At 42.9% G+C, this 12,998-nt stretch overlaps 1 protein-coding gene and 1 long non-coding RNA gene across 2 annotated transcripts in view; one reads left to right on the forward strand and one right to left on the reverse strand.

Annotated features, from left to right (window-relative positions):
- Nucleotides 1-2,090, reverse strand: part of LOC137342177 (uncharacterized) — a 37,841-nt gene extending 35,751 nt beyond the window's left edge. Inside the window, exon 1 of the long non-coding RNA XR_010967211.1 lies at nt 1,994-2,090. This is a non-coding gene — a long non-coding RNA (uncharacterized lncRNA). The remainder of the gene's footprint in view (nt 1-1,993) is intronic.
- Nucleotides 1-12,222, forward strand: part of scarf2 (scavenger receptor class F, member 2) — a 49,273-nt gene extending 37,051 nt beyond the window's left edge. Inside the window, exons 8-11 of the mRNA XM_068005919.1 lie at nt 1,083-1,200; nt 4,468-4,592; nt 9,027-9,179; nt 9,686-12,222. Coding sequence (XP_067862020.1) covers nt 1,083-1,200; nt 4,468-4,592; nt 9,027-9,179; nt 9,686-10,938 — 1,649 coding nt within the window. The 3' untranslated portion in view covers nt 10,939-12,222. The remainder of the gene's footprint in view (nt 1-1,082; nt 1,201-4,467; nt 4,593-9,026; nt 9,180-9,685) is intronic.
- Nucleotides 12,223-12,998: the final 776 nt, after the last annotated feature.

Genomic DNA, 12,998 nt, shown 5'->3' on the forward strand with positions numbered 1-12,998 from the left:
CAATATATCCCTCACTCTTACACTCCAATATATCCCTCACTCTTACACTCCAATATATCCCTCACTCTTACACTCCAATATATCCCTCACTCTTACACTCCAATATATCCCTCACTGTAACATTCCAATATATCCCTCACTGTAACAGTCCAATATATCCCTCACTGTAACACTCCATTTCTGTGACACTCCAATATATCCCTCACTGTAACACTCCACTATATCCCTCACTGTAACATTCCAATATACCTATCACTGTAACACTCCAATATATTCCTCACTGTAATGCTCCAATATATCCTTTTCTGTAACATTCCAATATATCCCTCACTGTAACACTCCATTTCTGTGACACTCCAATATATCCCTCACTGTAACACTCCATCTCTGTGACACTCCAATATATCCCTCACTGTAACATTCCAATATATCCCTCACTGTAACACTCCAATATATCCCTTTCTGTAACACTCCAATATATCCCTTTCTGTGACACTCCAATATATCCCTCACTGTAACACTCCAATATATCCCTCACTGTAACATTCCAATATATCCCTCACTGTAACACTCCAATATATCCCTTTCTGTAACACTCCAATATATCCCTTTCTGTGACACTCCAATATATCCCTCACTGTAACATTCCAATATATCCCTCACTGTAACATTCCAATATATCCCTCACTGTAACACTCCAATATATCCCTCACTGTAACACTCCATCTCTGTGACACTCCAATATATCCCTCACTGTAACATTCCAATATATCCCTCACTGTAACACTCCAATATATCCCTTTCTGTGACACTCCAATATATCCCTTTCTGTGACACTCCAATATATCCCTCACTGTAACATTCCAATATATCCCTCACTGTAACATTCCAATATATCCCTCACTGTAACACTCCATCTCTGTGACACTCCAATATATCCCTCACTGTAACATTCCAATATGTCCCACTCTGTAACACTCCAATATTCCCCCAGCAATATGCTGATATATCCTGCTTAGTCTACGGTGTGTGGGTTTTGGTTGGTACCAGGCTGCTCACGCTTGTTTCCCCTCTATACACAGGTTCCAACGGGCGAGTAGGTGTGATCGCGGCTGGGGCTCTGGTTTTGTTCCTGCTGCTCCTGCTCCTGCTGTTCTTGTGCTGTTACTGTCTCTGTCACAAGAAGAATCTGGAGAACGAGTGAGTATTCCACTACACAGGGATAGATTCTCAGCCAAACATACTTTGTATGACTGAGAACTCACAACTGATTTCAATCAACATTTTTCAAAAGGAGATATGAGTAATGCTGTGGATCAGACAGTTCTGGCTTGCCGCCTCTATTCTGGGGTTAGAAACCAGCGCAGACTGATGCGATGAATATCTTCTCCGTCTGCCGCCTCAAAGGGTCCTATGAGAAATGGCGTAGGCAGTCAGCTTCTAGTTTGTTGCTTTTGAAGTGAACTCCCATTTCCCTCTCTGCCCCAGGGTCACTCACTCTGATACACAGTCAGGAACACTTGCCCTGGGGACTGAGTCATGTGACATCGCATTGGTTCATATCAAATTTGTGAATGGGAATATGTTAACTAACTAACTGCTCCCTGCAGGTATAATTGGGTTAACTTACTCAGCATTACCTCTTGCGAGCGACTGACTCAATGCTGCCCCTTATAGGTAAAACTGGGTTAACTCAATCAGCACAGCTCCCTGTGGGTATGGCGAGGTTAACTCATTCAACATTGTCCCCTGCGGGAGTGAACAGGTTAACTCACACAGAACTGCCTCACATCAGTATGTTGTGGGTGAACTCACACAGAACTGCTCCCTGCACATGTCAATGAGTTGACTCACTCAGGACTGCCCCTGTGGGTCTGAGCAAGTTAAGTCACGCAGGACTGCTCCCTATATGTGAGAGTGGGTTAACTCACTCAGCACTGCTCCTGAATGATAAATACAGATGAGGAAGTTGATTTAGTCCAACTTAGCTCACCTTTCCAAAAAGGCCCCAGAACCTCCTTCCCCAATTCACGGCAGAGTGGGGTGCGATATTTTTCAAACTGACCACAATCGTTCTTCCAGTCCCGTACTATTCCATGTTGTTATGTAAATCATATCAGATGCACCCCAGACAGTAAGCTGTCTCCATGCCAAGGACACATGAACTGTAAGCTGAGTTATTCTGTTTCATGCCGAGCTGATATGACTAACTTAATGCTCCTCTTTTGGCTCCCCTCCTCTTGTCTAAAGGTGGAATTTTATTTACAAACTATTTTTGAACCGAGACATTAGAATTCAAATTTGTCTCAACTCTGTGGGACTTAGAAAGGTAGAAAGGTTACAGCATGGAAGGAGGCCATTTGGCCCATCGAGTTTGCGCCGGCTGCATGCAAGAGCAATCCAGCTAGTTCCACTCCCCCACCCTATTCCCCTGGGCCTTGCAAATTTTTTCTTTTTAAGTACTTATCCAGTTCCCTTTTGAAGGCCGCGATTGAATCTGCCTCCACCACCCCCTCAAGCAGTGCATTCCAGATCCTAACCACTCACTGTGTAAAAAAGCTTTTCCTCATGTCACCTTTGGATCTTTTGCCAATCACTTTAAATCTATGTCCTCTGGTGCTTGACCCTGCCACTAATGGGAACAGTTTCTCTTTATCTACTCTGTCTCGACCCTTCATGATTTTGAATACCTCTATCAAATCTCCTCTGTTCCAAGGAGAACAACCCCAGCTTCTCCTGTCTATCCACGCAGCTAAAGTCCCTCATCCCTGAAATCATTCCAGTAAATCTCTTCTGCATCCTATCTAAGGCCTTCACATCTGTCCCGGGTTAGCGTTTCTAAAAGCTTCTCCACCACCAAGGTTAAACTGACTGGCCTGTAGTTACCGGGTTTATTCTTGCAACCCTTTATGAACAAGGGTGTAACATTTGCAATTCTCCAGTCCTCTGGCACCACCCCCATATCTAAGGATGTTTGGAAGATTATGGGCAGCACCTCTGCAATTTCCACCCTTACTTTCTTCAGCAACCTAGTTTGCATTCCATCCGGACCGGGTGACTTATCTACTTTAAGTACAGCTAGCCTTTCTAGTACCTCCTCTTGATCAATTTTTAGCCCATCCAGTATGTCAACCCAAAGATGTTTTATAAATACATAAAGAGCAAGAGGATATCTAAGGAAAGAGTAGGGCCTATTGGAGACCAAAAAGGTAATCCACGCATGGAGACGGAAGACGTGGGTATGGTTCTCAATGAATACTTCTTCAGGGAGTGAGTCCATAGATCCGTACAGGAACGTGATACTGTCCAGTTTACGATGGAGCATTTTTGATAATTAGATATATTGTGGCATGTTGGAAGTGACTTTCAGTATGGAGTCACTGGTCAAACGCATTCGTGCAAGGCATCAGAAGACGTTTAACAAGAAAAAGCAAGAGCAGGCATACTATTGAACGTGTTGAGTTTACACGTGTTTGGTTTACACGTTTTGAATGAACACATGTCAAGTTTCTAATATTCCCTCCCATGCAGCATCTAATCAGGCACCATGGGCAATTACTATCACCCTCTCTTATATTTAAGGGTCTCCATGCAATTTGTAATGTCCCGTCATGTTATTTTGCCATGTCACTATAGTGCAGTCCTGTCTCAGTCGGTAATACCTGACAACAATCCAACTCCATCTTCTCTAGAACAGGTGAATTTGACTAGTTGCTCTCATAAATAAACAGCGAGGCATTGTGTCATTTCTCAGAGAAAGAAGCTAAGTTTCCAAGTGAAGACACTGTGGGTGGATTTTGACTTTGACAAATTCGCCATTACCTGTAAAACAGGTGATGACAAATTGGCAGCCCATTTTGCATCTCTCACGATTTTTATTTCCATTGCCTTCCTGTCTGTTATTGTTCCTTCTGTTGACAGACTGGATGCAGGGAGGATGTTTCCTCTGGCTGAGGGGTACAGAACGAGAGGTCACAGTCTCAGGATATGGGGTAGGACATTTAGGACTGAGATGAGGAGAAATTTCTTCATTCAGAGAGTGGTGAACCTGTGGAATTCTCTACCACAGAAGGCTGTGGAGGCCAAGTCACTGAATATATTTTAGAAGGAGCTGGATAGATTTCTAGACACAAAAGGCATCAAGAGGTATAGGGAGAGAGCGGGAATATGGTATTGAAATAGAGGATCAGCCATGATCATATTGAATGGCAGAGCAGGCTCGAGGGGCCGAATGGCCTACTCCTGCTCCTATTTTCTGTTTCTATGTTTGTGAAGGCCCAATATTTCCAATGCCACTTAAGAGTTATCTTTATTGAATGTTATTAGCAGCAGCAGATTCATAAAACAAGCGTCGTCCGGAGTATAATTTGAGATGAACCTTTGGGACATCTGTCACTAGGACCTTGTAGGAGGTTTGCAGACTAGAAGTGCCATCCATCTAACATTCTTTGCTTTATCTCATGCCAGTTCCAATCAAGTCATCGCTGTCAGAGGCAAGCAGGCACGGAGACGCTTGCGTGGCACCTTCAGCCAGATCAGCACCAAGCTGCCCAGAATTCCCATCAAGCGCCAGAAATTCCCAAAGGTTGTGGGTGAGTAGAAATTCTTTGCAAAATTAAAAATGTTTAATTTGCACAAATGGATATTTTATTAGAGGCAAAAAAAACTAGAAATTCTGGAAAGTTGAACAGAAAATCTTCGGGGTACGTAGAAGAAAAAATAGATTAAAGTGAAAAGGATGGACATTTCTTTGAGGCCTGATGAAGGGTCTGTATCCACAATGTTCATCTGTCTTCTCTTTCAGATGCTGGCTAACCTGCTGTATAGTTTATGTTTTCTTAAAACATTGTGGAGGAAGGTTCCCTTTACATAACATTTATAAAGAACAGGTTTACAATTTCACTACACACACACAGGAACTCTTCTCCGTTTGTTATTTCAGTAAAGAAAGTTCTCAGAAGAGTGAGATTTTTCTCTTAACAAACAGTGGGGGTGCCGTTCCTCTTTCATTCTTTCCAGAGGCTCTTATATCACTCCGAAGGAATATTCTGGTCCTGAGATCTTTTTCTTTTGGCTGATTCACTTGCCTCACATATTCTGATGCCTGGTGTTGTGTTGTCTAAACCTCCACACCTGTATTGTTATTCCCATCTCTAAGTTTTATTCCCATTGCAATCACTTTAACCAATGGTATTGCATTTGGACCAAGAGCTGCCCTATTAATGGACAAACCAGAGATTGGCTCTACTTCCCTTACATTTTTCAAACGCAGCAGATTCAGGCTGCTTAGAATCTGTTCCAATTCTAAGCAGCCTGCTTTCTGTTACATAACACAAGGTTATTTTATTGGAAACTGCCGTGTTAAATATTTTAAACCTAAACCCTCTTGGGAACTGAATTTAAATTAAATATTCCGACAGCTTTCTGTAAACATTCAAAACTGCATATTATGTAAATCAAATCAATCCTTGAAAAATGTAATAACTGTCGGCATCATCCCGGTGTAAGTACTGACCCTGCATGTAAACTCTGCTTGCATTAGCCGGGAGTGTTCCCAACAACAACAACGTCCATTTTTATAGTGCCCTTAATGTTGAAAAACATCCCAAGCCACTTCTCAGAGAGTATTCACTTGCCACAGTATCGTTCAGTGTCATTTAGACATGATGGGGTAGAAATGAGTCCGGACCCTTTTTCGGGCCGCTGACGATTCCTGAGCAGGGCAGGCTTCAACCCCTCCCCTGCTCATCAGAGTCAAATTTCTAAAATGGATCCTCAACTGGCATTAGGCTCCTCATTTACATGTTCAAGGAGCCCAATGCCTGTTTTAGGCATCCAACCGGGACACCTAAAATATGACTCCCACGAATTTAACAGTGGGACCAACGCCAGCGCAGGTTGGCCGTCCAACTGCTCAATTGGAATGATTTGCACCCACTTAATGCCCAAAATACTAATTTCTACCCCAATAAGTTCTGCCAGCCCTGTACTATACTCTGCTCACTAGATGTCGGAGTGGGTCTTCCAGTCCTGTGCCTTGGGATGGTGTGCTGTCTTACTGCTCCTTTATAAATTTCCCCTGCAGGACTTTGCTCTTACTCCTTGCTACCTGATGGAATTTCCTTCAACTCAACATCGGCAAGACTGAAGCCACTGTGTTTGTCTCTCACTTAAAACTATGCACATTGGACCCTAACTCCAGCTCAGTGTTCTGTTTGACTCTGTGATGACCTTCAAACCCCATATCTTTGCCACTATGAAGATTACATATCGCTACCTCGGCAACATCACCCACCTTAGCTCCTGCCTCACTACCACTGATGCTGAAATGCGTATCTACTCCTTTGTCACGTCCAGATTAAATTACTCCAATATTCTTCTTGCTGGGCTCCTCAGTTCTGTCTTTTATAGATTGCAACATTTCCTAAACTTTGTCACCTGTGTCCTATTCCACATTAATTCCAATCCCTTCTGCATTGTCTCCCCACCTATGCCATCAGTTTCAAAATCCTTTTCCTCATTTACAAATCCTTCAATGGCCTCACCCTTTCCTTACTTCATGTTTCTATTCGTGCCCTCTACTCTTCTGATTCTGGCGTCCTTTACAATCCACCCTCTACTTTTGGCTGTAGAGACGGCAGCTGCTTTGGCCTGGCACTCTGGAACATTCTGTCAAAGCCTCCCCTCCTTGTGACCTCTCTCCCCTCCATCATAAGTCTCCTGAAAACCTAGCTCTTTGATTCCACTTTCAATCACTGCCTCTAAATCTTCTTCCTCCATTTATCGGCTTTCAGCCATTTTTGCCCCTGTGAGGTGTTTGGAAGTGTTACATTTAAAGGCATTATATAAAAGAAAGCTGTTTGGTTGTTGTGTTAGAATAAATACTTAACTACATCATGGCTTAGGCAATAACTGCCAAATAGATCTATTTAATAGCAAATGGATAAGTGAACAGGAACAATAAAACACTGTGCAATGACACATTTAATTTGCAGTAATTACAAGTTCCATGATTATTAACTTTTATGTGACAATTTGTTTCTCTGATAGTTTCAATGGATTGCTCCCAACTTTGAACAAGAAAGGCTGAAAAATACTTTTAAAAAGATAATTGGGACAAAACAAATTGAAATATGTATTTCATAATCTCAAAAAGGATTGTCAATCAAACATGTATATAAAAATAGACCCACAAGATGTTTGTATTTGAATTAAATGGTTTGGTCCTCCCTCAGACACTTGAGCCAGAGAATAATGTCTGTTTATGCATCAAAATAAGCTAGGCTACGTTCTGTGAAGGTGACAGAGAGAAAAGAAACCAATACTGTAATATTTGTCACAGCTGTATCTGTTTGTAATCGACAGCTCGATCGGTTTCTTTTCCTATGCTTTAGGCAAGACCAGAAAGACAGTCAATTTCCTAGAATGCAGTAGCTATTTTAAGAGCGGTATGTCTCTTAAAAGAACATGTTTTTCAAGCCACGTATTGTAGTGCGCAGAGAAGACCCATAAACAATGGACAAAATGACTCCATTTTTGTCACAGACAAACAGAGATTTGTATTTATATAGTGACTTTAACATAGAAAAATGTTTCAAGGCACTCTTCAGAGGCGTAACCAGAAATAAATGGATGCTAGGCCAAAGAAGAAGATACTCGGAAGGGTGACCTAAAGTTTGGTCAAAGACGTAGTTTTCAGGATGGTGTTAAAGGAGAAGAGGGTGATGGAGTAGCAGAGTAACCCAAACAGGACTGGTCATCACCAACATAACCCAGGAATTGGCCAGCACCAATTTAACCCAGGAATTGGCCATCACCAACTTAGTTACCAATCATCAGGCCTATTAGGGAGCTGTTTCCCCACCAATAACTTTATTGCTGTGTCTGCCCCATCATTAGTAGCTCTGAAGCTCCTGTTAGTCTCTGTGCTAACTGAGAGTCAGTGCTTGGCTTCATCTCAGCAGCCTGGCAGCTTGCCTGAAATATTATTTTCTTTCCTGCACCAGTTGGTGTGTATTAAAGAGGTAGATGTGGAGGCCACGATTAGCACAGATCAACCATAATCACCCACAGCTGCTACTGCAGCTAATGAAATAACCACATCAAAGCTGAACTCCACTAAAACTCCAAAGGTTAGGAATTCTTCACATGTTCCTGAGCAATCGCCATGGTATTACATCCATGTTAGTAAACAGTTTAGTTAGCGTCCCGCTACTTCGCAATGCGAGGCGCCCTTTAGTTAGTCAGCATGAGGATGGCACAAAGTACATGAGGCTCTGCAGGAACTAAAGACTGAAAATGGGGGCGGTTGTGGGGTGGATTTCGTCCTGATCACATGTTCATGCTGTCAGAGAGATCATTTTCAAGTGGTTTTTATATGAAACAGGAATGCTCATTAAACCTGGTACTGACGGCAGGTCACATGTCGACAATATTTTACCCTCAGCCTACAGCCATTATCCATCACAGGAGGAAAGGATCAAGAATGGCAGGCACAGACATAGCAAAATCAGAGCAGGAGGTAGAAGTCCCACCTGATAGTCACAGAGCAATAGGTCTGCACTAACTGACCCCATAATAATGCAGTCTGTCACTGTTTCACTGACTGGTCTGTTGAAATGCTGGATAATATTCTGTGAGGCTGCACAGTGTTCCATGGGAATGATGATCATCAAAGTGTGCAAAATATTAATTAACATAGATAGATAGGGTAAACCTGGAAACTAAGCCAGAAAATTAGGACCAAAGAGTATAAATTTAAAACAGATCTTAGGAGGAACTTTACGGAAAGTGTGCTAAATGTTTGGAATAATCTGCTAGGCGGGGTATTAGAGGCTAAAATGTTAGGGATGTTTACAATGGGGTAGGGTTTGGTTTTGGGTGTTATTACATGAGTCAATGCTATATTCTCTAGGCTGTCATGTTACTGTCATGTCATTGAATGGTGAGTGGGTGACTGTGATGTGCAGGTGTTTTTAAGGCTGGATTCACCACTCCCTTTACTAAATCTGTGATTTTTCTTTTAGTGGCCCATCATGACATGGAAAACACTTTAAACTGTAGCTTCATTGAGCCCTCATCTATGATGGATCAGCCATCTCCATCTTGGTCTTCCCACGGCTCTTTTTCCTCTTTCGATACAGCAGACGATGGCCCCGTATACTGCGTACCTCATGAGGGTGAGTACAGAGCAGTCAATGGTTTCATACCGTCGTACAACTCCAGTTTATAGTTACCCTCCTCCATTTCTGAGGTAACCAGTTGTGCACTTGAACGAAATGGGAGAGTAAAGATCCTTGTTAACAATTGAGTGAAGAGTAGGGGTTCTTGTTACCAGTCATGGAGAGTAAGGATCCTTACTGCCATTCGCATTCATGGTAGGAGTCCTTGTTACAGACTGAGTAGCAATTAGGCATCCTTATTGCCAACTAACTGGATAGTAGCAGTGCTTCTCTCTCATCAGACGGAGGTAAAAGTATCTCATGTGTCCTTTGCACGATGAGGAATTTATATAAACATTTTGAGGGGGGTGGGGGGGTATGAGGACTGTTAGTCTTTGTTCAGAAATCCTCCTTCTCTGATTGTTGCTGACATTAACACAGCTTCTCTGGGGTTTTTGGTGTGCAGTGTACGGAATTCCACTGTGCGGTTCAAACATTCTCACATTAAGCTTTTGATTTTACAGAGAGTATTCTGGAGCACAGTGCTCGGGAGAAGGTGAACCTGGTGGAAAAGCTAGCTCCTCCAATCAGTGAAGAGGATGCCGGGGAGTACACGTGTCTGAAAGGTGATCCCAACGATACTCTCTTACTTAAATTATCAGACAGTGAAGCCTCTAGTAACGGCTCAGGCTCAACCAGCAGAGCTGTGTATGCAAAAGTAGCACGACTGTCGAAGCAGTCCAAAGATAGTGATATCAGTGTAAACACCAACAGCAGCAAAAACACGTACACGAGTGGCAAGCACCCCTCACCCGAGAGGACCAAACCTCCCCCACCTGACCCTTCAACCAAGCCCAAATTATCTTGGATTCATGGCAAATTCAACACCAGTCAATCAAACGCTTCGTCAGCTACAAGATCACCATCGCTGGATAAAGCAGCTAATCAAATAGAGGGCCATCAGGGGACAGCCAACAATAGAAGGAGGAACCTGAGTGAGTCCTCTGCTGGGCTTTATGGTAGACAAGATGAGAAGAGAAGCTCCACAGAAGTAAAACTGAGACACAAAGACAAAAATCTCAACCGGGCAAGGGAACAAGCTCCAAATGACACAAGTTATGGAAGTAAAATGCAGAAACATAAAGCAAGCCCTGAACAGATGCAAAATCTTAATGGCGCCGTTCAAAATGCTTTGAAAAGAATTGGGACTCTGCCCGACGATAAGAAGGGAGCGGAAGGAAAAGAATCACCAAGAAGTCCACCACATGCGAAGGGTAGGCCAGAGGTTGTTCACCCCCACCTATCCTCAGAGACAGCTACTATGTTGGCTGCACAACTCAAAGAAAAGACTCAGAGCCTGAATAAGTCAGAGGCTAGCATGAGGCAAAATGGGCTGATTTCACCTCAGCACCAGAGGGAAAAGCCCACACCTCCGCAGAAAGCAAAGCGCTCATTCGGTGCAAACAACCAGAAGCTAAATAAAGCCGTCATTCCAACATCAACCAATCTTCAAAAAATGATAAACCCTTCTCCAGAACACCAGGAAACGACGGCAGGCAATGGCAGAAGCTCAACCCTGGATGACAGGCAAAGCTATAAATACCAGGAGCAAGATGGAATGAACTTTACTCAGGCCAAACAGGAAACAGGTGACCAGACACCCAAAAGGACACCAATCAAAAAACCACCAAGGAAGCGCAGCAAGGAAGCAACATTGGAATCACATCCTAAAACAGCTGTGATGCCGCCTCAGGTGATGGCCGTTAAGGAGTCATAACCAAAAAATGTTTTCCACTTCTTGTGTTCACCTCAATAACCTTCACAGAAAAGCAGGGCAGAAAGGTTCTTGTAAACCGCGTCTAAAACCAAGGAGCAGCAGAGCCATTGTTGTGCCTCAGAGCTGCAGTTCTTCCACCAAACATGGAGCAAAAGAAAAATGATTGACTTTTTAATGCAATATATACGTGCATGTGTCTTACCTTCACTTATCCCTCCCTGATGGTTCGACCTGACCAAAAGTGCCTAAGTGAATTAAATGTTGGATTGGTACCGCCTTGATAGATGACCAAAGGCGATGCCTTCTTTCCCTTGACCCTGCGACTGCCTGTGACTGATGATCAGTAATGGTACAGAGAGCCTCTGGCATTTCCGCTATTTTTAGAGATAGGCTTCTTTCTATGGACAGAAGAATCCGAATTTTTGTGACATTTTATTGTATTTCTGTAAAACTTGCATAAGCAAAGCTTTCTCTAAAAAGAAAACATCAATTCCTTGTCGTTTTCTGTTATCTTATTCAGTAATGGACTGCTGGCTTTTGTATTTTATTATTCTTTTTCAGTTCTCTTGAAGACTTCATGACCAAAAGAAAAATGCTCAAAGACCAAAGATGAGAGCTGAAGGCTGCCTTCATGCCTCATTAAATGTGTGTAACTAGTTGAGTGCTGCAGTCACTGCAGTAATTCCTACTCAGGCAACTCTGCCTGTGAAACGTGGCAAGAGAGCAGCAGCAGCAGGAGGAGAAGGGTTCTTAACAATAAACTATCGTGGCAGGGGAAGGACCCAATTTTGGCGGGATGTGATGTTTGAACTAATTTGGAGTGGGCAAAAAAGCCCCGGATAGCAAAGCCCAGGGAGCAGAGTTGGTTGTCGCAGAAGGGGTCAGTTTAGTTTATAGAGTTAATTGTAACACTGGAGCACAGAGACCGGAGTCTACAGTGAGATAGTCAGCAGCCACAGTACAAGTGTATTAGCATTCTGTGGCAGCTTGCAAACATAGTTTTAGTCTCTGAAATACTTTTTTCATGTATTTTACAGTGTTGCATACTATGTGTGAGTGTGCGCGACACTCAGTAACATGCTGCCATTTCGCCATATTTCAATAACGGTCAGGGAAGAGCTTTAACTGGCTCGGATTACTGTGCTGCTGCCAGCACACTGGGACTCCTGACGCAATGTGTCCCAGCTGCTTTCCGTATACAATCGTTTTTTTAAAAATATTTTTTTATTTCAAGTTTTATTAAAAATTTCAAGCAAAAAGAATAAAAAGTTTTCTTTCTTCAGATATCTCCTGGTTGTTTTTTTTCCCCTCTCTCTTGACTAGTTGTCGGGTGGAAGTTATTCTACTCAGTGTGGAAATGTCAACGGCAGGACTGAAAGGGTCCAGGAATGTGAGGGATTTGGAAGGGGGTAGGGGGGGAAAGGAACAGTAATGGCATCTCCTCAGCGAGTGGAGGTGAGGAATGACCCCCGGTACATCACTGTCCGTTGCACTGGCTCCAATTCTGCTGTATTAAGCCACTTAAGTAAGGTGCTATTTTTTAAGTCAGGAGTTTACTCAGAGAGCTTGAAAGGGTTTGAACTGATGATGAGGGATTCGGAAAATTTGGGCCTGGCATCAAATTTGTCACACTCATCATTACTGCGAAGCACTTACGTTATGTGCTCTTCCTCTCTCATGATATAAACATCTTTAGCTGAACATCGGCTGATAAATGCTTTACTGTTGGAGTGGGCTCAGGATGAGGGAAATGTGTTGCTCTTTTAATCTGCCAGTTTACAGCACTCAGGAGGGCTACAAAAATCAATGGAAATGTCATTTCGTGACATCACCGCAGTTTAAAATAAGCAGCATTTAGAAAGGCTTATTTTCCACAGGAACTCACCAATTCCTCCAGGCTGGTCTCAGCTTCTGCTCAGGTCCTGAGCACCTGGAGTCAGTCAGACTCTCACCGCAGTTTTCAGAAATGCAATATTGGATTCTCATAAACTGATATTACACTTTGCTAATATCACACAATGTGGTGTCACCTCCAAAGTTGTTATAGTTGCTGTAGCATT

The sequence above is a fragment of the Heptranchias perlo genome, chromosome 25 (genome assembly GCF_035084215.1).
Source record: "Heptranchias perlo isolate sHepPer1 chromosome 25, sHepPer1.hap1, whole genome shotgun sequence".
In the NCBI taxonomy this organism is placed as follows: domain Eukaryota; kingdom Metazoa; phylum Chordata; class Chondrichthyes; order Hexanchiformes; family Hexanchidae; genus Heptranchias; species Heptranchias perlo.